The 23,597-nt window shown below is 39.0% G+C and overlaps 2 protein-coding genes across 3 annotated transcripts in view; one reads left to right on the top strand and one right to left on the bottom strand.

Moving 5' to 3' along the window:
• The window catches only part of LOC123872667 (serine--tRNA ligase, mitochondrial), a 17,033-nt gene extending 9,660 nt beyond the window's left edge, over positions 1–7,373 (top strand). The window contains exon 5 of the mRNA XM_045917105.1: positions 7,349–7,373. The gene's annotated coding sequence lies outside the window, so the exon portion shown is untranslated. The remainder of the gene's footprint in view (positions 1–7,348) is intronic.
• LOC123872647 (NFX1-type zinc finger-containing protein 1-like) overlaps positions 1–23,597 on the bottom strand; it is a 27,551-nt gene extending 3,954 nt beyond the window's left edge. For both annotated transcript variants that reach the window (XM_045917057.1, XM_045917058.1), the window contains exons 1-23: positions 23,467–23,597; positions 20,984–21,053; positions 19,704–19,862; positions 18,487–19,175; positions 17,184–17,409; positions 16,511–16,556; positions 15,628–15,853; positions 13,960–14,133; positions 12,801–13,748; positions 11,853–12,008; positions 11,166–11,313; positions 10,424–10,507; positions 9,342–9,610; positions 8,598–8,744; positions 7,610–7,784; positions 6,925–7,067; positions 4,911–5,065; positions 4,123–4,312; positions 3,277–3,405; positions 2,910–3,032; positions 2,168–2,329; positions 1,094–1,328; positions 636–801 (exon numbers count right to left, since the gene is read on the bottom strand). In XM_045917057.1, the coding sequence (XP_045773013.1) occupies positions 636–801; positions 1,094–1,328; positions 2,168–2,329; positions 2,910–3,032; positions 3,277–3,405; positions 4,123–4,312; positions 4,911–5,065; positions 6,925–7,067; positions 7,610–7,784; positions 8,598–8,744; positions 9,342–9,610; positions 10,424–10,507; positions 11,166–11,313; positions 11,853–12,008; positions 12,801–13,748; positions 13,960–14,133; positions 15,628–15,853; positions 16,511–16,556; positions 17,184–17,409; positions 18,487–19,175; positions 19,704–19,862; positions 20,984–21,029 (4,796 nt within the window). In that variant the 5' untranslated portion in view covers positions 21,030–21,053; positions 23,467–23,597. The remainder of the gene's footprint in view (positions 1–635; positions 802–1,093; positions 1,329–2,167; positions 2,330–2,909; positions 3,033–3,276; positions 3,406–4,122; positions 4,313–4,910; positions 5,066–6,924; positions 7,068–7,609; positions 7,785–8,597; positions 8,745–9,341; positions 9,611–10,423; positions 10,508–11,165; positions 11,314–11,852; positions 12,009–12,800; positions 13,749–13,959; positions 14,134–15,627; positions 15,854–16,510; positions 16,557–17,183; positions 17,410–18,486; positions 19,176–19,703; positions 19,863–20,983; positions 21,054–23,466) is intronic.

Here is a 23,597-nt window from a genome sequence, read left to right as displayed (position 1 = left end):
TTTTCCCGATTCAATTTATAATTATAATGATACAGCTAAATACCGTAAATTTTCGCAAAACACTTAGGTATACATTGCATACAGAAGTTCGACGAAGCCGTTTAGACAGTGCAATCGTACTGTAAGTGCGGGATAAAGGGGTGACCCGAACTAGCCTCTGTACTTAGGGCCCTGTGTTGAAGGGTCGTCATGGGCGTCATTTACCACAAGGTTTAAGGCGTCGAACTACTGCGTCTTTCTTTACATCCGCGTCTCCTTGAATGAGGCCATAAGAAGTAGTATTTACGACCTCCCTGGCGCAATGGTAAGCGCTGTGGTCTCATTAGTGGGAGGTCCCGGGTTCGATTCCCGGCAGGGTTTGGAATTTTATAATTTCTAAATCATTGGTCTGGTCTGGTGGTAGGCTTCGGTCGTGGCTAGTTACCACCCTGCCGGCAAAGCCGTGCCGCCATGCGATTTAGCGTTCCGGTATGATGCCGTGTAGAAACCAAAGGGGTATGGGTTCAATAAAAACTGCCATAGGCCTTATGGATTAGCTCGCTTCTATCTTAAACTGCATCATCATTTACAACCATGTGAGATTGCAATCGAGGGCTAACTTGTATCTGAATAAAATTTAAAAAAAAAAATCTTACTGGTGTCCGCAGATGTTGAGCTGGTGGCAAGGGCGCGCGCAGGGCTCGTGCAGGCGGCCCTGGCGGCAGCGCGCGCACGTGCCCACGCACGCGTGCCCGCACTCCAACTCCTTGCCGCACGGCTCTGCGCAGTACTTCAGTAGCAGCTCAGGTTTCAACTCGGCATCTATCAAATTATTTAATTCAAATTAATCGATACCAGCGTGGATTTAGCTTATAAAAATCGCATAGAAACTTTGATCTCTTGGGATTTTTGGAATAAAAAGTATTCTCCAGGATTCAAGCGTTGTCTCATCTCTCGTCTTTCGATGCGCGAGTCTGTCTCGCACTTGGCCGGTTTTTTTTATCAATGGCAATGACTTTCTAGTCATTGATCAATGGCAACATTAAATAATGGAGCTGTCTAGTATCTAGTAGATCGTGCAATCAAATTCAGTGTCGAAATAACAGTAACTTACCAGATGCGGCGACAACGTGGCAGGGTAACTGTACTTTGTGCCCGCAAGGCGATGCGTAGTATCGCGGCGTGAGTTCCTTGCACTTGGTGGGGTCGCAAGGGTCGCCGCAGCGGCCGCGGCAGCGGTGGCCGCAGGACATGGTGAGCTCGCACGGCGTCTTGCAGAACCGACGGTCCGGCTCTAATCCACACTCGAGCGTGATTTCATGCCCACATTCAGGGATCGTCTTCTTTACCTTAGTAATTGAAATCATGAAGTTGGTCACTGGGGAAAAATCTTTGCCTGTTTTTTCATCTAATGACCATTTTAGAGTATGGGGTGTTTTTTCATATTCCACTATTTTCATAGATTCTTAACAAAGATTTAAAAATATTTTCTACATTAAGTATACTTTACTGCTATTAAAAGATACTATAAATATAAATACGAAAGATTAATTTTTATATAAAACAATGTCAATACTTAATATTACTTATAAGAATCCGTAAGAACGTCATTAAAAAGTCCGCCCTGGTTATACCTGATCCAAGGGTACCCATCAAGCTGAGAGCATTACCACGCTGAATGGCGATGGACAACCTAAATGGAGCAGGTAGGCCCGAGAGTACGGATCGCAGCCTCTTTCTCTTAGGCGAGTGGCGTATTTTGTAGGGTTCCATACCTCAAAAGGAAAAAGGAACCCTTCTAGGACCACTTCGTTGTCTGTCTGTCGTGTCTGTCAATAAAACCTATAGGGTACTTCCCGTTGACCTAGAATCATGAAATTTACTAGGTAGGTTGGTCTTATAGCACAAGTAAAGGAATAAATCTGAAAACAGTGAAATGTGGTTACATCACAAAAAAAAAAATTAAAATGTCTCCACGAAAAAATTAATTTACTGAATCACTATAAATGACGCTATTGTGAATAACTTGCAGTGTTGCACATAAAGAATGTTAAAATATCTTGTACGATGGTACGGAATCCATCGTACGCGAGTCCGACTCGCACTTGACCGGTTTTTTTCCTTGGTTTGACTATTTATTTTTTGAACTTTGTTGTTAGTCAGGCAAAAGTAACAACGGGTAACTCACAATTTGTTTGCAGTCCTTTCCGCAGACCTCGAAGCACTTCTTGGTGCAGAAGTGTCCGCAAGCAAGAGCGCGCGCACATTTTTTGTAGCACGGCTTCTCGTCGGGGCTCTTGGAGCAGGCGACGCGCACCTTGTGTTTGCAGGACTGTCTCTTTTTGTCTACCTGTAGGACAAAATATAAATCACAGTAATATCATAAAGGCGAATTTTTGTGTGTGCATGTGTGTGTGTCTGTTCGGTACACATTTTACAATCAAGCGCGCATCCACCGTTGTGGGAACGATGGGCATGCCCACAACCCTAACAGACTTGTGACGTCATACTTTCGCGGTCGGCTTTAAAGTTGTAAAATATTATCAAAATCGATTTAGTAGTTCAAAGTTTTGTGATATTGTGATGTGCAAATAAGACATATTTACTTTTGTAATTTTTGTGAGGGAAAATACTAACATTTTACAGGTTTATAATTTACTAGTGTTCGTTTCACGGCTTTGCCAACTTTTTACACGGTTGAAAATCTTGGTCAGGGCTTCATATTATGTTTTGTAAACATCTCCTTTGTGGGAGTGCACTATGTCAATCATGAGCGAATTCATGCTCCGACTTGCGCTTTGCCGATTTTCAGGTGACTTTAACCACAACCTCTTTTGAGGTCTGGATCGGCGCCCGTTTACAATTAATTTAGTGTAGATATACTAAACGTCAAGAGAAAACCATAACATTATAATGTAACCGTAACATACTTCGACATTGCATTCGTCGCATTCCTCGTGGCACCTCTTGACGCACTGGTGGTCACCGCGGTCACCTTCGAACTCCATGGTGCATCCTTTCTTAGCCTTCGCACATGGTTTCTGACACAAGTACTGAAACAACAAACATAATAAAAGGACATTGCATTATTTGTGCTGCGAGTGTATCCTAGATGCCCTGGAGCGGTCCTCACTTCCCAGCGGTCGTCTTGCTGGGCCTCTCGTCGGCCGGTCTCACCCCGCAGGGCCGGGATACGACTACGTGAGGACCGCTTCCGACACCCTCTTCCTCGGGTAAAGAAAGCGCTATACTAACTTCTTTCCGCGGATAGAGTATATTATGAGTTTGGGTACTTACCCGTTCGTGATGCGGGTCTTCCGTGACGTGGCAAGTGCGCATACACACGTGCCCACACTTGTCCACACGGTACTCGCAAGGCACCGGACACTTTACCTTTTCAGTCGCCATGTAACACGATTTCTTCACCTACAATAGTAACAAAACTTTGTAGGAATTATCTTTTTAATTTATAGACTAGCGCTGTGCAGTACAAACTGCTGACCAGTGATGATTCAGATTTCAGACTAATAGAGCGCGCCTAGAAGATAGTCCTGCCTAGAAGATTCACCATTTGGAGGTACCTATTTCCATATACAATGCTTCCAGTTAAATACTAATATTATGATAACGCAAGTGTATATTTCTCTGCTTAGTTAGCTTGCATCCCAGGGAAGGACACATACTAGGTAGGTACTTTTTCCTCACGGGATTATTACTAAAATCCATGTGGACGAAGTAGCGAGTACGAAGTACCCAACAATAGATTACATATTTTATACTTTGTCAAAACAATCCCGGTATTTCATGGAATTACTAGGTATTCTAAAGAATCACTGAACCGTCATACAATTCCGGTAAGATATAAACTACCTAGGTACTACTTGACAAGTGTAAATTAAAAATTTATAACACCCTCGGAAGAAAGCTGATAACTTTCAAACGGCTGAACCGATTTTCTTGGATTATATAGCTAAGAACACTCTCGAACAAGCCAACTTTCAAAAAAAAAAAAAAATCGGTTCATTAGTTTAGGAGCTAAAATTCCACAGACAGATACACAGATACAGACGTCAAACTTATAACACCCCTCTTTTTGGGTCGGGGGTTAAAAATAGAAACGTGTGGTTTGTACGACATATTTACCTCATGGCCACAGATTGGTAACTTAGCGGGGACCACTGTCAAGCACCGAACTTTGGGATCATTAGGGTCCACGTGACAAAACACCGACATATTGTGGCCACATGGCAATTTTTTCACCACTCTTTCTTGGCATGGCTTGCACTCTTCCACGCATTTCAACGGACAAACGTGATTCAGTTCGCAAAGAATCCTGTGAACCAAAGAATATTTTTACTGACAACAGATACTACAGGAGTGTTATAGTCTGAACTAGCCTTTGGGTGTGCCTATTTATCAACAAATACCTGTACCTACCTAAATAAAACTTCGAGTCAATGTACCTACATATCTGTTTTTATATATTAAATCACCTATTTACCTTTTGTCCTATCAGATTCACACCTCGCTACTCAACTTAAATACTAATATAGTCCGAACTAGGCCTATGTTACATTACAAAAAAATAAAAATAAAAATAGAAATAATTTTATAAAATAGCTCAAAATCTTTATTTTGTAGGGTCAATTACTATTAATAAAAAATATGGTCAAATTGAGGCGTGACGTCACTATCATAATAATATGCTGGACTGCAAAGTGGTAAAGCTTTCCTAATTCCTTGTGTTTCTTTATTTGATTGTATCTAGTGGTATTTATAAAAGAGTTGCAAGTAGAACTGTCTACTATATTTGTACGCCGACATGGCTAAAGTGCTGAGCTATATTTCTTAGATGTGACACCTCATATACTTACACACATTATGAAAATAAAGGATTGTATTGAAGAAACCTGAGGTCATGTAAAAGTTACCTTTCACATTTCAACGTGCACTTTGTGTTTATATGGCCTCGATCGTAGCCGTGGCACATGAGCGGGCAGGCGTGGCCACACGGCAGATTGTAGTTGCATTTCAGAAGACAACCGCCTTCAGGAACTTTACTATTAAAATCTTGGTCAGTCGAAATCTACAATAATAGTATACATAATATAAAACTTACAGTTAACTTGGACAAGCGATAAATACCTATACAGGTAGGTATTATTAAGAGAATTAGTTATTGATTTGCATAGGCATCCAAGACAAGGCCTGGCACGTTACAAATTACAAACGAATCTGCCGCGCTGCCCTCGAATGGTAAAACACGGTAACCCAAAATTTGTAAAATTGAAAGAAACGCGTTTTAAGTTGCCGCATTTTTAGGGTTCCGTACCCGAAGGTTGCCAACGTGACCCTAACGGCGTGTCCAAACATAGCGCTGCGAGTGCGCGGCAGCAACACGCGGCAATCGCGAGACACAGCTCATTAGCGTACTTACCACTGTGTCAATAGGATTACCCCTATCATGCAAAAAGTGGAAAGATTCGTAGGCAAACCATTTAGACTTGTAGGCCTTGTTTCTATCTGTAACAATAAAAGTGTCAATTCTGTTATATCCATCTGCTTGTGAGAAATACTTTCCTAAACATGTGTGTATAAACTCACGACCATCAGTCTAGTTTACCAGCTGATCAGACCGTTAAACATATTTTACAACGGTCACATATTTTAACCAAAATATTTCGATGATGATTATACGTATTTCGAAAATTATTCAATCTACGTAATTGCATTAATTCATTGATTTATTAAAAACATTCATTCAATGATTTTGCGCTCTAAGAAATGTCAAACTCAATCGGTTTGCCATATTTATTTATATTTTGGGTCGTGCATGAAAAAACGTACTATACTTAGTTGAGCATTACAAACGTGCGAACTGCGTACGAACCATATTACTATCATTACCTGCTATAGTTCTTGCAATTCACGAGGGCGGGTGGCTCATGGTTGTGTGTGTATCGTATCTGTATAAGTGTGAGCGAGCGCAATGCATGCGCCTGACCGCTCTCACCTAGGCTCCGACAGGCACGCACACTTACACAATTATACATGTACACGACGTAACCACAAATAAAGCTCACTCGGTTACGTAAATTCCAAGAACTACATATACCACAGTATACATTTAACTTAGATACCTATATGTAAGTAGAATAGAATCTTTTGTTACAAGTACTTCATTTTGTTATTGTTTGCTGTAGGAGTACTTATTGTCATTTCATCAATATCATTAAATAAAAGATTAAACTTACCCGAACCAGTAATGTTACTCGTTTTTTCTCTGTTTCTCTCCCTTCTGTATGAGCTTAAAAGACTTTTCATTTTGGTTTTTAGAACTGCTTTCGGTTGCTCGAAATTTTTTGCGATTTCATCCCACATGTCTTCTCTTAAATTATTGTTATGATATTCTTTGCGCCTGGTGTCCCATAATGCATTAAATGAACCATATATTTCAATAAGTCGAATTGCCGTTTCGTTATCCATCGTTTACGTCCACACACCTTCACTGACGAACGAACACTACGCGCGCGGCAACCTCGTTCGCGCGCGGCAGCAACACGCGGCATTCGTGCGCGGCGGCCGTCCAAACACAGCGCGGAAATCGCGCGCGGCATGCCGCTCACGATTGCCGCGCTATGTTTGGACACGCCTTAAGAAGCCTCTGCTGTCCGTCCGTCTGTCAGAGGGTTGTATCTCGTGAACCGTAATAGGTAGAGAGTCATAATTTTCACAGGATATGTATTTCTATTGCCGCTATAATAATAAATAATAAGAATTTCAAAATGGCCGCCATAAGAAAATATAATAAAAGTATTTTTATATTTTTTTTAGATGATAATGTTTTACCCACACTCAAAGCTAAATATTTTTGTGGGTAAAGTATATACCTATGGCAAGCCGATGGCCTCTCCAAAGCCATAAATTGAGTAGGTAAGTACTTACAACAGATATTTGACTACTGTGATTTTCACACATTAGTCGTATGCTTGTACCAAGCGCACCAAAGCCTTCTAATGTGGCAGCAACTTTCGTCCAAAGCGGTGAATTGCTTTTCAGAATCTCAATGTTGCCGAATATGTAAAATCCTGGCAAAAAAACGAGGGAGAGGATGTAAGAGAGTGCGTGCGTTATTACCTGCGTGCATCACAGAGTTTGATGCACGTTCTATTATCAAAGAACGTTAGGCATTCGCACAGACATTTCTGGGATTTGGGTAGGTAAATTAAATTCGTCTAACGTACCTACCCAAGTGGAAAGCGCGCCAGTGTAGATTCAATTCAGACATCTTCAGTTTGATTATAATTGAGTTTGCTACCCAGCGCTAAATATGTTATAGAAAAAGGCTTGCATGAATTGTTGAGTTATATTATAGGTAACTAGATGATGCCCCCGACTTCGTCCGCGTGGATTTTGGTTTCTAAAAATACCGTGGGAACTCTTTGATTTTCCGAAAAAAAAGTTGCCTATGTCAGTTTCTGGGATGCAAGCTACTTACCTGTGTACCAAATTTCGTATGAATCGGTTAAACAGATGGGCCGTGAAAAGCTAGCAGACAGGCAGACAGACAAACAGACAGACGGACAGATACACTTTCACATTTATAATATTAGTATGGATTACTAATTACCTTCTTTGGCTCTGGACAAGGCCACACAGACACGATTCTCGATGGCCAAAAATCCAATTTTGTTGTCGTCGTTGTTCCTGACGAGCGACAGAAGAATGATCTTAGACTCTTCGCCTTGGTAGTTATCCACTACTGTAATCTTCACTTTTGACAAGTGGGAATATTTAAAACGTTGCTGAAAATAAATATAAAATACTCAGTCTAGAGATTAAGGCATCAAATAAGGATCATAAAGTTAGGTATAGGTAGATGTCACAGACAAAACTTTTATCCATTCAACAATACTTACAACTGAAACTGACTGTAAGTCAAAATACTTAGTTTCAGCGAACGCCGTTGGTCAAAAGCAGTTTTGACTGAAATTCAAAAATGCATATTTAAGGGGCACCCGCGAAATTCATATTTAGTTTGGTTTTTCGCAATTCGTAAACTAATACGACAAGGTAGGCTTATGGCATTTTAATTGCGCCAATGGAAGTATCATTCTAACAGATTTATATAAAAATCTTTACTCGAAAGGGTCCAGTTTAAGAAATTAGGTAAACCTAGTATCGACTAATTTGTGAGTAACTCATGTCAAACTCATTATTTTAACTAATTTCTTAAACTGTACACTTTCAAGTAAAGATTTTTATGTAATCCTGTGAAGATGATACTGCCATTGTCGGAAATAGAATGACATGTTGAGAATGAACGGGCAACGAAGCAAGTCTTTCCGGCGTAGCCCTTTTAAAAATAATCATATAAATAAATAAAAATAATTAATTAAAAAAAAAGTATTATTTTTCTTTAAATAAACTAAAGACAAATATTATTCACTCAAAACTAACTTTGAATAACGGGGTTCGGTATAGGTAACTAGTTTTGACTGTTTTCTTTCAGTTGAAAGTAATTTTGACTGGATGAGAGTTTGACGGTAACATGGATATTATAAAGCTGAGATGTTGTCTTCGATTGTTGCATTGTATACGAATTCTTTGTATTATACCTTTTTCATGTAGAACATTTGGCCGGAGTATGCAGCTAAAATTGTGACATCTTCGGGTTGGTAGTCTTGCTGCATTAGATAGTTTGCCAAACCGAGGACCATATCTCCCTCATTTTCATTTGTTTTGCTAGCACTGTCGTCTATAACCTAAAATAAGCAGATATCATTATTTATTAGTACTAAGTAAGTACCTATTATAGATAAAACCAAAAGAATCTAACTTTTCAAGGTAACTCATATTGTGTTTGTCAAGATGTTGACTTAATTTATTTATTGAACTACCTACCCTACAAGTTAACTTTAACTGTGAGTTATTAGCAAAGTTAAAGATACGTAGGTATAGGTAGGTACATAGTCCAATCTGAACACGAAGCATATGACTGCGCATTGTTCCATTAAGAAAAAGAAAAAACCGGCTCCTTTTTCATGTATGGGAGCCCTCCTAAAAAATAATTTAATTAAATTTCTAATTCAATATTTAGGTTCGGGTCAACGTTTTACACCAAATACTAAAATTTCAGGTTTATAACTAAGTAGTTATTTCGTCTACGTTCTACAGACAGACAGAAATACAGCAGAGTAACATTGATAGGACTCCGTTTTTACCCTTTGGGTATGGAAACCTAAAAACAGATCTCAGCGTGCTTTTGTAGCTAGGTAGGTATATAATCCACAGGCGCAAATCGCCATGTTGCAATTTCAGATTGGACTGCTTTTGCGTAGTTTTGAGTACTCTGTACGAACCTGTTCTTTGTGATCATGGGTGTAGAAGAAAACGTTGCACGTGACACCCCGCACGTTCGGAAAGTCTTCGACAGAAGGATGGTTCTGCAGGTCGGGATAGATGGCCGGGGCGATGAGAGCCGCGATCTGCGGTCGCATGCGATGCTGCACGGCGAGGCGCCGACTGTGCATGTCGTTCAAGATCATGCGCTCGAACAGCGACACTTCGATGTTGTAATGCTTCGCCAGCCTCAGGTACGACGCGGACGGTCTGAGCTGCTGGTGGTCTCCTAACAAAAAAAAAACGTTTATTTTGAGCAGTGCCCTCAGTACGAGATTCTACTTCTCACCAATTTTGATAGTATTTGAGAGTCGAAACAAAATAATAGACCAAACGGACCTTGATTTAAAGTCAAAAATTCAGTAGTGCAGGTCTTCTCCGTTTGGTCGGAACGGCCAAGCGGGGGTACGGGCCTCGAGGCATGGCCTCCTTACCCGGGTGAGGCGCAGGGCAACATTGTACCCTGGTGGTGATCTTTTAGCCGGGATTTCACCGGCTAGGGCCCGCCATCTTGGCTTACGGCCCTAGTGGGCTTCTTTGTATGTCCGGTGTTGTTAGTCCGGGATTAGTATCCGCGCGACGGCGGCGTTGAGTTCGCTGTCGAGCGCGGAGACTTCAGAAAAATTCAGTACCTAACATTGATTTTAATTTCGCAACATTTCCGCTTGGAGCGCTGGCTGTAAATATGTATATATGTATGTACAAACTTGAGCATTAAAACAAGGTAGTTAAAGGCCATTTTACTTTAACGCTAAAATGTTTCGACTCTCAAATATCAATGTTGGTGAAAAGTAAAATCTTATATGGAGGGTACAGGCCTTTTTTCAGTTTGTTTTGTACCAACACATTAATAAAAAAGAGGCACTAGTCTCTTTGAAATATAAAGTCCATTTTATTTGTAGTAACTCTGCCATCAGCTTCAGGTAGTAAGGAGGAAGTTTTGAAAAGTTAACAATAATTGGAAGCTGCATAAATCTACCTAGGTAGTCTATCAAAATAACCTGGACCGACCTTCTAATAAAAATGTTTCAATTTTGCTTACCTATTAGAATTAGGTGTTGACACTTTTTCGTCAAAGATGTAATTATGTGCTGCTCCAAGACTTCTGCTGCTTCTTCCACTATCACTGAATAAAGAAACTCGTTAGTAAAAACGGATTAGATACGTAGTTATAGTAAGTATCTGAAAGCCAAACAAATTGATTCTCGCGGAAATCCGTAAGCGATGCACCATAGATTAATACAGGTTGTAACCAGAACGCTAGCAAAAACGAAGACAAGTGATATTACTGATGATTACTGATAAAAAATACCCAAAAAACGCGAAAAAATAAATAGAAATTCTGTGTTTTTATAAGTTCAGAATATACTGCAAATAAAACATCTGACTGACGCTAAAGGTCAACGGACATTGCGTAAATAGGCCACTCGGAGTCAATAACATGCGTCGTCGTAGTTAGTAGTTTTTCGAGTCAATGCCCTTGACTCGAATTTCGTACGCTATACATTGCGGATTTGAAAAATACTAAATCAGTAAAACTACAAAATAAGCAATTTATTTATAAAGGCTACCGGCATTGGATTGTGTTTAAGTCACAGAGCACCCCCGTAGTATAATAATAACGCTAAGTTTTTACTAGCGTTATGGTTACACCCTGTATACATTTTTTCGTATGGCAATAAAACAAAGTGATCCTATAAGGTTTCCGTTTTTCCTTTTGCGGTATGCAACCCTAAAAAAGCTCCTAGATAAAATGAAAAATATAAGATGCTAGGGGTACATACCAATAGGTGGAGCCAAAGCCTGAATAAGCTTTCTCAACCTGGCAGCCCCACTTGTAGTCATGCCTATGACTTTGTAGTTTTTCAACAACTCATAGTCCACTATCATTCTAGACTCTTCGTATTCAGCACTAACTCTTTTTAGAGTGTCCTAAAAGAATAATCAGGCGCGCGTCAATATCTTAATACATAAAACACAAAAGTGTTATGTTGTGTTATTTAATGTCAGTTCTACCCAGTTAGCAAAGCCATGTCGCCAGCGATTTAAGTGTTACAGTATGATACTATAATATTATGTAGAAACCAACAGGGTTTTGGACTGTACTTAGTAATAAAATGATGTGATGTTCATGGGGCTAGAATTCAATATTAAATTAAAATCAAGACTTATTTATTTTTAATTATGTATTAATGTAAGGTAATGACGTCATAAAGCGAAATATTTTTTCCCGCAGAAATGTCTCTATTTTTTTTTTAAATGAAGAGTTGAAATTTTCAGTATATTTCTATTAGCCATAAAACAACAAATAGTAAAATTTTCAAAATGGCCGCCATGCAAATTAAAAAGGACATAGTGATCTTGTACGATGATACAGAACCCTCCCTGTGCGAGTCCGACTCGCACTTGACCGGTAAAAAAAATTTGTAGGTATCGGTTCAAATGTCATTCAGTTAAGTTCTGATGCATACCTGCAGCGGCTGAACCTTTTCCCGTAGATCATTGGCTACATAATTGGTCCATTTAAAATACAACATCCAGCGATCAACTGGGTCGATACGGGAAGGATTTCGCAAATTAACTTCTTTGCTGACTTCAACTCCTTGGCGGTGATAGTTTCTCATCTCCTACAATGTCACGAGAAGGTTAGACTTCTTATCAAACGTCAAAACGCTCACTTTAGTAAGGGAGCTTGTATGAAATACATAGATGTGACGTCATAAACACTTGACGCAATTTTTAGTTAAATCGATAATTTAAAATGTTAAAACTAAAAGCAGACGTGAATTTTGCGAATTTTGGAAGACCCTCTCTTTAATAATTCCTATGAAATAATATTTTTTTGAAATAGGCATCATCCCAATTAAAACAAATGTTCCTGCTCCCAACTTAATTCTGGCTATTCTAGCCAATCTCAATTCTCTAAAGAAAGCAGTCAACTAAACAGGAGATATTACAGAGTGTTTGCACAAACCAGTGTTTGCTCAAACACTCCATTCATTCACTCTCAGTCTGTGGGCACGGCAATCCAACACAACAGGAGAGACCAGGCGCAGGGCTAACGCCTTTACGTGCTCTCAGATCCACTCCTCAACTCTTCAACTCCTGGCTGATACTGACAATTTCGAAACAATTCAACGTGCTACGTAGCTATATACTTACGAATTATTTTGTACTAGATGATACCGCGACTTCATCCGCATGGATTTAGGTTTTTAAAAATCCTGTGGGAACTCTTTGATTTTGCGTGATAGAAGTAACCTATGTCCTTCCCTAGGATGCAACCTATCCTGTACCAAATGTCGTTAAACGGATGGACCATGAAACGCCAGCACACAGAGAGACACACTTTCGCATTTAAGTTTGGAACCAACACTAGTACGGAAGTATGGATTAATAATATGATATTGATAACTTACTTTGAATGTCCGGATTAAGGATCGCGTTATAATTATTTCTCTATGCAAATCATACTGTTCCTGCCTAGATTTTGAATTCCAGTAACGCGCAGTCAAATATTTGAGCTGCTCTTGAGCCTTTTCTATTGAAAAGCAACTTTGAATATTCATGTCAAAAGTACTACTTAGATTTTCTGTTTCTAAGTCATCCAAAGTAATTTCTTGTCTGTTATCGGATTGGTCATTTCCGTTATTGTTGGGATTTCCAGTATCTTCACCCTCGAGCGTAATGGGTTCGTTGAAGTCGTACACGACATTCTCGAATAGCCAACAATATAATGGATCTTTGAAGTTCCCATTAGAACGTTTATGAAAATCGCCAATAATTATACTTTCCGGGACAAAGCTTCTAATACAATTGTGACTGAGAACAGACGTGTTCAAGGATTCAATGCATTCTTGAGCAGTTTTCAATTTAAGAATACATTCCTTCAAGTTCTGTCTTTGTTCAAAGAAAAGTCTGCGACTCGAATTTGGCGTTTTCTGCGCTGTTTTCCTTATAGTGTTCAAATTGATTTTCTCCATTGCTTCGTTCCGAGACTGGCCACCGACGCGTACAATGGAGTCTGTGATAGGCAAGATTGCTTCTAGAAATTGATCTAGAGCGTGATTCGTGTAGCATACTAAAAGCAAAAGAGACCCTGCGGTACATCTGAGATTTTCTATTAATGTCTTAGCTACTTTCACACCCAAATAAGTCTTGCCAGTCCCAGGAGGCCCTTGAATGACGGCGAACTCGTGGGTGAGAGCCATTTTGTACGCCTCATATTGGCTTTCATTCAAATTCATTTCTTCACTGCTTGGCCAAGTGTCGAAATCTAATACTTTAAATTTTGCTCTTAAATTTAGTTCAGTTTCCACGGTGTATGATCTATTTTCATCTACGTATTTCGCAGGCTGGGGTTCAGGCTGCGGATAATACGACGGATAATTATAAGTATGTACACGTAAAGTTATTTCAGTATATAGAAAGGTATTTAAAATACTGTAATGCCTAAATTCGAAATTCTTATTTAAGCTTTATTCCAGTGGCTCAATTTATTAATACAGTCTTCGAAGGAGAATCAAAACTTAATATGTACCTACCTACCTAAGTATTCTATAACCTGATTAAACTTACGTTTACATCAATTATGTATTTCTTCATCGCTATGTGATTCGGGAAAGAAGGCTCTTGCATAGCTTTTAGTACGTGATAGTACGGTTCGAAATATACTTCACTTTCTATCATCGTGTAAGTTTCGTTTTTATACAGATCATCTCCAACTTCTACATCAACCATTGATACCGGAATCTGAAATTATTTTATTACAAAAAGCATTTTACACTAATATTCAGCATCATCATCCTCAACCGAAGACGTGTCCACTGCATGACATAGGGGGCTATTCCACTAAACCCCATTGACATTTTCTAAAGCACCTAATGGGGATTTGTGAACTGTTTTTCCACAATTCTCCATTGGGTTTAAAATAAAAACAAACAACCCAAGGTCTTTATTGTGGGGACTTTCACACACCACAGCGACGGGAAGACCTTACCTGGCCGGATTGTGCGTCTCAGGTTTATACAAGGTGTAACCAGAACGCTAGCAAAAACGAAAACAGGTGAAGATGATTACTGATAAGGTACCATTAAAAAAACGCGAGAAAAAATAAAAATAATCCTATGTTTTTCAAAAGTTCAGAATATGTTTGCAAATAAAACATCAGCTGATTGACGCTAGAGGTCAACGAACGTCACGTAAATAGGCCGGTTACGTTAGGTACTCGGAGTCAATGCCGCGTGGTTGGGTGGGCATTGACCCGAGTTTTGCACGCTATGCATTGCGGGTTTGAAAATTCCGAGTGTCCGACAATCCGTTCTCCAACAATCACTAGATGGGGCGGGATATGAGCACCAGACATGTTTTTTTTCTTACTCAAATTCATTTTTAGGCCCCGCTGTTGAGAAACTCTGCTAAGGTCTTCCAGAGTCTCTTCAACCACTATGTTATCAGTTAATCGAAGAGGAGTGATGTACCCACACCTCTACTCGCCATTGACGTTAATGCCAAGTATATTCTAATCCAGCAGCTTAGACGTCGACTTCCAAAGCCAGTAATATTATAGACAAGTAAATGTAAGTTTGGATGTACGGGGTAATCTTCGGAACTAATGATCCGATTTTAGAATACAGAACAAGATTCTGAAAATTCTTTTACCGATAGACAGCTACATTGTCCCTGAGTGATATTGGCTATTTATAATGTAGAGAGTGAAATCTATTGATTCCGATTTCCGACTCTTAGGATTAACGATTAATTATTTTTAGGGTTCCGTACCTCAAAAGGAAAAACGGAACCCTTATAGGATCACTTTGTTGTCTGTCTGTCTGTTTGTCTGTCTGTCTGTCCGTCGTATCTGTCAAGAAACCTATAGGATATTTCCCGTTGACCTAGAATGATGAAATTTGGTAGGTAGGTAGGTCTTATAACACAAGTACAGGAATAAATCTGATAACCGCGAATTTGTGGTTACATCATTTAAAAAAAAAAAATTAAAACCAATCTGTTTCAATTTTCAAAATAAGATAACTATACCAACATAACCAACTATATTATATACTATATATCATATGAAAGGGCTTTACCTGTACATCCTAAAACAGATTTTTATTTATTTTTAGTTTTTGATTTATCGTGCAAAATCAGCGCGAATCGACTGACATAAATACACTAATAGACCAAAAACACCAATGAACCACACGTCTCTCAAACTGATATTTAGGATCCAAAATATTTCTTTACCTTTCCTTTATCAAGATATTTCACATCTCGATCAAGGATTGTCGCCACAACCAAGTTTTTACAGTTGTCCTTTGTGAATATAACGAGCGACCCAAAAATGAAACGCTTGTTATGGGCCCAGTTCATTTTTTTAAATCTTTTCTTTGTGGCTTCATCAAATTCCACGACTGCGCCTACTTTTTGCGACGACACATAAGGTTGAACAAATTTGACGTTACGGAATACTCTAAAAAAAAGAAAGAAAACATTAATACAAGGTACATACCTAGTCATATACTTAATCTTAACCTGAGATTTATAGAGGGCACTTTGACTTTGTTCAGACCTAACAGGGCTCTCTCCGTCACTCGTTTCATACAATCGTAGTTCCAATTTCATTTGAATATTAAGCAACCAAAGTCCATGAAATTTTGCAGACAAAATCTATTTTTTAAATCTATCTTGTTTTCAAAGTACGCTTTATAGATCTCAAGGCCTCAGCCTTAGACCTAAGCATGGTTTCATTAACATGGAATTAATGGAAGTAAAATTTCTTTAGGCGCGACTTGAGAGCGGGTAAGTAACCTAACGCGAACGTTTCGCCCATATTTTTATTCAGATACCAAGTTAACCCTTGACCGCAATCTCACCTGGTGGTAAGTGATGATGCAGTCTAAGATGGATGAATGAAAGCGGACTAACCTGAAAGGGTGAGGGGGGATGGCAAGCGCTAGTCTATAAATTTAAAAAAAAAATGTATATCCTGAGTAGGCAGTTGCCTAATTGTAATTACCTATCTACGCTATATAATATACCTGCTGAAATAGGTCGGCAATCGCAACTCTAGCTTAATTGTATTGGTAGAGGTAGTGCCTAGACAGCAAATTATTTATAAAAACCTTACCTTATATGGTCGTATTTCCTTTTTGTTGGATCCCGTATAAACTGAACTGTAATTGAAAGTATTAAAATATATATTCAGTGTTGCTAGTCAGGCCTTAGTCCTAGTCCTGATTTTGGACCTAGACATAGACCTGGGTCTATTTAATAGTTTTTAATTTTTAAACTTCTCACTGCAACTTAAAGGCAATAAAGATTATGATTTATCAAAAGCCCTACATAAAGTAGGTAGGTAATACCTAGGTCTTAATCATAGATCGAGAAATAAAATGCCCAAAAATATCCAGTAAATATATTTGGTGAAGTGTCGATATTGAAATCTAATTTCAGATGGTGCCGCGTAAAAAGATATCGTACCTGCGCAGTGGGTGATTTATCGATCTAATTTGTGGCATGAAGTGAGAGGCCACGGCGGGGGTGCCTATTCCGTCGCGCATTGGCTCTTGGGGTCAGTCAACCTTCAGTTTTGCTAGCTGTAGGTAAGAGCAACACTACTATATCTACAAGCAGACACATTCAGCATCCTCGCCGCTGTCGTCCACACTGCCACAGACCATTTTTACGTGAAATGTATAGCTGCGTATAGTTCGATTGCTACCACGCAGGCCAAGTGCGGATTGGCAAACACGATGATGATAATGATAGAAAATCAAGGCCCAGTTCATTAGATGACTTACGTATGCCTTCACGGAGTGGGCCGAAGCAATCCTCACGGAACAGCCTGAACTGCACGTCTAAGTAGTGTTCGACGTCACGATAACCACCCTTCACGACATTCGATCGAAGGAACGGACGCTCCTCAATCAAATCGCCTCGTCTAGGTATGACACAGAGTTGTCTAAAACTCTCAGGTGGTTCCTGTTCCTCATCGTCTACGTTGGGTTTTTTGCGCTGCTCTCCAGTCTGTTGAAACGAATGAATGAAATATGCTTTATTGTACTTACACCATTATAAAAGAGAAAGACTTAATAGCCGACGTCAAAATATTGATGGAAGTAATATAAAAAATCAAGCTACCTACCATCGAACAAGAAATAACATTCTTAATTTTTTAAACTTTTTTGGCCATTTTTAAAATAAAAAGAAATACACAATCTCTGAGTTCAACTCTCTACCTATTAAGGTTCACGAGATAGTACAACCCGCTGACAGACGGACAGACGGACGGGCAGCGGAGGCTTGGTATTAGAGTAAGAGTAGAAACTTTTCAGGGTTCCGTTAGCACCTGAAAGGTACCTACTAACGGAACTCTTAAAAGTTCCCATCCAATGTTCGAAAAAAATGTAAAGTAAAAAAAATGAATGTTATTTTGAGGGCTTAATTAGTGTAAATCAGAATAACCAAACAACAACAAAAATATACCTAATGCAATATGCATGTTATTTTGTGACGGTAGGTACGGTACATGCGTGAGTATTTAGATAAATCAACGTCCTAAGTAACTAATTAGTATCGAATAGATAATATTAATTGGATAGGTATGCTTGAGTCAAGTAGGCATCTATGCACTTTAATTATTTATTAGATAGGTACACCTTTATTACATTTCTATCAGTATTAAATTCTCAATGTAATTTTACAGTTAGATTTGTAAGTCAAAACTCTTATCCGGCCAAAACTGCTAGTCATAGTCATATCAGAGTTAGTCAATATACCTACGTCAAAAGTCAAAACAGCACTAAAACAGTCAAAACTCGTTTTGACTAATGATGATGGTCAAAATTAGTTAGTTATGACTAAAACATGGGTAAAAAATCGTTTAGACTATCGTCAATCGTTAAGTCAGTCAAATCTCCTCACATATTTATTTTTATTAAATTTATTTGGATTTATTACAGTCAAAACTACTTTTTGGCTAATGGTATAAAGAAGGTAGTCTTAAAATACTCATTGGTTAAAAGTAGTTTTGATAGCTAAAGAGTTTTGACTGTAACATGTACAATAGATTGGAGCTTCTGAATATGTTTCGATCATACTTACAACTGTTTTCTCTTTTTCATGTGTTGTTAAAGCCTCGCGCAATTTTATTAGTGTCAAATCACAATTCTCAGGTAACTTATAATCATGTCTTTCGCCAAGTGCTTCCAAACACAGTTTCGAAGTTCCATCTATGAGAGACCTGCATTTGGCTAGGGCTATAGATGGGGATAAGGTGGTTATACATTCACAAAATGTTAAAAAATTTACCCAAAATTCATTAGGGTTTTTCCAGTACATGTTGTTAGCAGACTTGCGCTCTGAGTACGGCAGATCCATCAAATAGTTTCGCAAACTGAGTATAAATGGCGAATTGCATACGTCCAAAAGTATCGTCAACTTCAATTGATCAAATGATGACTGGCAAACCTTTGCCAATAGTTCCAAAACCAGAGCATATACATCCAGCCTCTCTATGGGCGACTGTAATAGATTCATGAACGCCTCCCTTTTATCGTTAATTTGAGAAATGATTTCCTTGCTTTCTGATTTGGCGAGATTTTGTAACATTATAAAACCCATATTAGTTGGTTTTTTTGGACGATTATGATTATGAGGTACGCTGTCATTGTTATGATGTTCGGGTCTCACTGTCGACCTAGCATGATTATTTGGCCTTTGGTACGTATTATTGGCCCGATTTGTGGTATGATATTGCAGTTGCGGCGGTTGTCCTCTCTGATAGGGCATAGCTGAAAGACAGAATACAATAATAATAATCTATACATATAATAAAATTGTAGAAAAGTGGTGTCTGTACAATGGAAATTTATTAAAAAAAGTAGCAGGGGTTGTTATTATATCGATGCCGAACCCGAAATTGTAATTAATTTTTTTTTGTCTGTTTGTCTGTGTGTTTGTGCACGCTAATATCAGAAACGGCTTATTCGATTTAGATACAGTTTTCACTAATATATTGTAGTAAGCTTCACTTAACATTTAGTGTTTATTTCATGTCAATCGGTTCATAAATAAAAAAGTTATGTCAATTTAAAGAATCACGGCGAACATTTTTAACGTACAGAGTACGTACTACACGCCTCGCGCCTGAGCGTCCGTGGCTATAGAAAGCGCGCTGATTCCACGCGAACGAAGTCGCGGGCACAGCTAGTATAAAATAATATAATAGAAGTAGGTAGGTAAGTACAAGTTTATGCAGATGTAAAAAAATATTAAACATAGATTTGTAACTTCGGTAAGTAACAAGTGTAGGTACGTACCGAGCAACGAAGGAATCAATGGTGCTAGCGATTGTTCTGAACCAGCGCGGTACATTACTCTGTTGGTATTGTATTGCATGGTTCTAGCGCTTAAAGACTGATTTCTTTGGTTTTTGCCAGAGCCACGGTTCCTAGCTCTACCTCTACCTCTGTGAGGACCTGCAAACAAAACGTGATTATAAGTAAGCAACGCAAATCAAATGGAGACTATGCCACGTTTATGGCTCATAATTAAATGATACAACCATTACAATATCTTCTTCTCCCTACTATGGAACACCCTTCCGGCATCAGTTTTCCCTTCCACCTTTAATATGGGTACCTTCAAGTCAAGAGTGAATAGGCAACTTCTAGGCAAGCGCGCTCCATCTTAGGCTGCATCATCACTTGCTAGCAGGTCTGATTGCAGCCAAGCGCTAGTCTATATAATTAAAAAAAAACTGTTTTGCTAGTCAGGTAAAATAGACTTATTTTAGATGATAAAATAAGTCTATTTTACCTGACTGTGGCAAAGCGAAAAGGAAGTTTAGTACTTTAGATTTTTTATACTTAGCACTGAATCAAGAGCAACTTTACCAGCAAATTATGTAGGTACCTATTGTAAAATCATTTCCGATACAACTAGCGTAAACGGCAGTTTGATACAACGAGCGTCAGCGTGGGTGATTTATTAGGTACATGATGCCCGCAACTTCGTCCTTGTGGATTCAAATTTTTTTTTTTAATTCTGTGGGAATCAAAGATTTTCCGGGGCAAAAGAGCCGGGATGCCCAGCTATATCTGTACCAGGCCAAAATTGGTTAAAGAAATGGGCCGTGAAAAAGTAGCAAACAGGCAGATAAACAGGCACTTTCGCATTAATAATATTAGTATGGATTATTAAAAGGTCTGTCGGCCTCTGAACTCGAGTAGCAATTGTATCAAAAACCAGTCGCACTTATGATCTTTTTTATAAACACATAGGTATCCTGTGCGTTGAAACAGCGCTCACACAGAGAGTGGATAACCGCGCCACGCGAATATGATTATTATTAAAGTGCTTAACGACTAACGGCCTTTGACTGTACCTACAGTGTAAGCAAAGACTACAGTGTGTAGATAGAGCGTACGCAAACCGCTTAGTCTAATCTGAAGCTGCAACACGGCAGTTTACGGAGGTCACTGACTGACTGACACAGGCCCCGCTGTTTTTGTACAATGCGCAGTCGTACGCCTCGTATTCAGACTAGACTTGTTTTGCACTCTGTATACAAGTATGTAGTTACATGTTAATTTTTTACCTCGCCCTGGCCCATTTTCTCCATCTCCATTCTGTTCCTCATCCATTTTTATATTATCCCCATTCACTTTCTGTAAAAAAAAATAGGTTTAGGTTTATATACCTGCTGTATATCTACCTATTTAATTACCTTCTCACTAGTACCACAGTTTTACCCTAAAGACCCTACCTAAAGACCCTACCTAAGGGTACCTATCTTCCAAATGGAATATATAACCACGGAGTAGCAATTAATCTTATTTCGTAGTACGAAAAATACCTTAGTTACCATTGACGTGAAGCCCCCTCTGGCGCGGGCGCTATAGTTAGGCGCTATGCCTACTAAAGCCGAGCTAAATCGATCAAATTGTGTGATCAAAAAAATCTACCTACTACCTACTCAAAGTAGGTAGGGCAGTACCTATAATTTACAAAACATGCATACGGTATACCTAGGTACTTGTAGCAAATCTATACTAATAAATAAAATTGGAGTGTCTGTCTGTAATTTCGAAATAACTACCGCATATTAAGGTCATATGGTTATTTGAACGATACTATAACTGAATCACACGTTTTTAAATTTTTTGTCTGTCTGTCTGTCTGTCTGTCTGTATGAAAAGGCTAATCTTGGGAACGGCTGAACCGATTTTGACGGGATTTTCACAGACAAGTAGAGAATTGACCAGGGAGTAACATAGGCTACTTTTTTAACCGACTTTCAAAAAGGGAGTTGTGTTTTTCTACCTATGTACACCGAAATTTCTCCGAGATTTCTGAACCGATTTGCGTCATTTCTTTTTTAATCGATAGAGGAACTTTGCGACATTGTTTCATAAAAAATTTGGAGTCCAACTCCTCAATCCTGATGCTGCAGGGGATCTGACCAATCCACGCGGGCGAAGCTGCGGGCATCAGCTAGTTAAAAAATATGTGAGGTAAGTAGGTACCTGCCTACTTAGTTTCCATTAGGTACCTACCAACCTAAATAAAATTAACGATAAAAACGAGCTCATTGGCCATACCTATTTCCGCCGTGATCAAAGACTATATAGTAGGTACATACCTACCTAGACACTACATAGTGTCTCGGTGTTCATTGTGTTCACTATTTAGTTAAGTAGGTAGGTACTAATTACCTACTAATAATTTTATTCTGGAGCGGGTTATGTTAGGGATCTCTCTGAGGGATAAAATCCGTAACGAGGAAATCCGTAGGAGAACCAGAGTGGCAGACCTAGCTCAACGAATTAGCCAGCTGAAGTGGCAGTGGGCAGGCCACGTCTGCCGCAGAACTGATGGCAGCTGGGGCAGACGTGTTCTGGAGTGGAGACCGCGTATCAGCAAGCGTAGTGTGGGACGGCCTCCGACTCGCTAGACTGACGACCTTAAGAGGATAGCGGGTCGTGGGTGGTTGCGGAAGACGGAAGATCATGTGTGGTCATGTGGTGGCGCGCTCTTGGGAAGGCCAGCAATGGACGCAAACAGGCTGATTATACCTATTTGATGCTATCAGCTATCATCAACTTTGTAATATTTGGAATGGTTCTATGTAAATCTTGTCCAACTTTACAGTTTACTACCTACCTCGTAGGTACCTATACCTACAGCTACCTATTCTTGCATTTAATGTAAAGGGGTGATCCGTGCTGATTACATTTAATCGACATAAGGGCGTTTGTGCTTGCATTGGAATTCAATTCATATTCGTTTTCGTAAAAACACGATCCGTATTTTTGCGTCAAAAATCCGTCAATTAGGTACGAATCGTAAAAATACGAGTGAGTGCATACGCGTAGTGTACGTTTTGTATGTTAGCCACTTTGAATCGTATTTTTACGAAACGAATACTAATGAGTGCACAAATGCCCTAATAGGCTAATAGTACGTCATACGTGATACCTACGCGTGACGACCGTAATCACACCTTACCCACCCTCTATATACATGACCATATATTATATACCTTACTAACCCTATATACATCAATGACCGTAATCACCTCTGATTGATTGTCAGACATTTTTGCTACTGACTAAAACGCATAGTTGCAGTAAAAATACCATAAATTCAGCAAATCATAGTTGGCATTGTAGCAACATAATATACCTAATCATTGATTCAGCTTCAGCTAATTTACAAATCGCAATAATAAGTCATTGAAGACGTCATTCCTGAGTTCCAGCGGGAATTCAAGGAAACGGCTCTGACGATTTGGATGGTAGGTAGGTATTTAGACAATGCAATCCTTGTTCATCATATCTCATTTATCCTTATTTCTGCAGGAATTTACGAATAAATCCAATTTAATGAAAGTCGGCAGTCGCCAAGCGGGGCTTGGTCGCAAACCAGATATATCATATATCTACCAACTTTCATGAAATATTGTAAGAGAAGTTACAAAAAAGTATTCTCGTCAAAACAAAGACGCCATTAGGCATTTGAAATATTAACAAGAAATCATTATTTTACTTTTCTACTGGGTTATTTCTATGGTATACTTACAATTTAAATATAAAACTGCACTGCGTATTATTTTCACAACACTCCTATAAGGGAACTAGAAGTACAATGAATGTACCATGGTACCATGAGATTGAAAATGTCTGACGGTGACGGAGGACTGTTTACTGTTT

The sequence above is a fragment of the Maniola jurtina genome, chromosome 15 (genome assembly GCF_905333055.1).
Source record: "Maniola jurtina chromosome 15, ilManJurt1.1, whole genome shotgun sequence".
NCBI classification, from domain to species: domain Eukaryota; kingdom Metazoa; phylum Arthropoda; class Insecta; order Lepidoptera; family Nymphalidae; genus Maniola; species Maniola jurtina.
The sequence above is the reverse complement of the archived record's forward strand: the minus strand, read 5'-3'. Positions and strand labels throughout refer to the sequence as shown.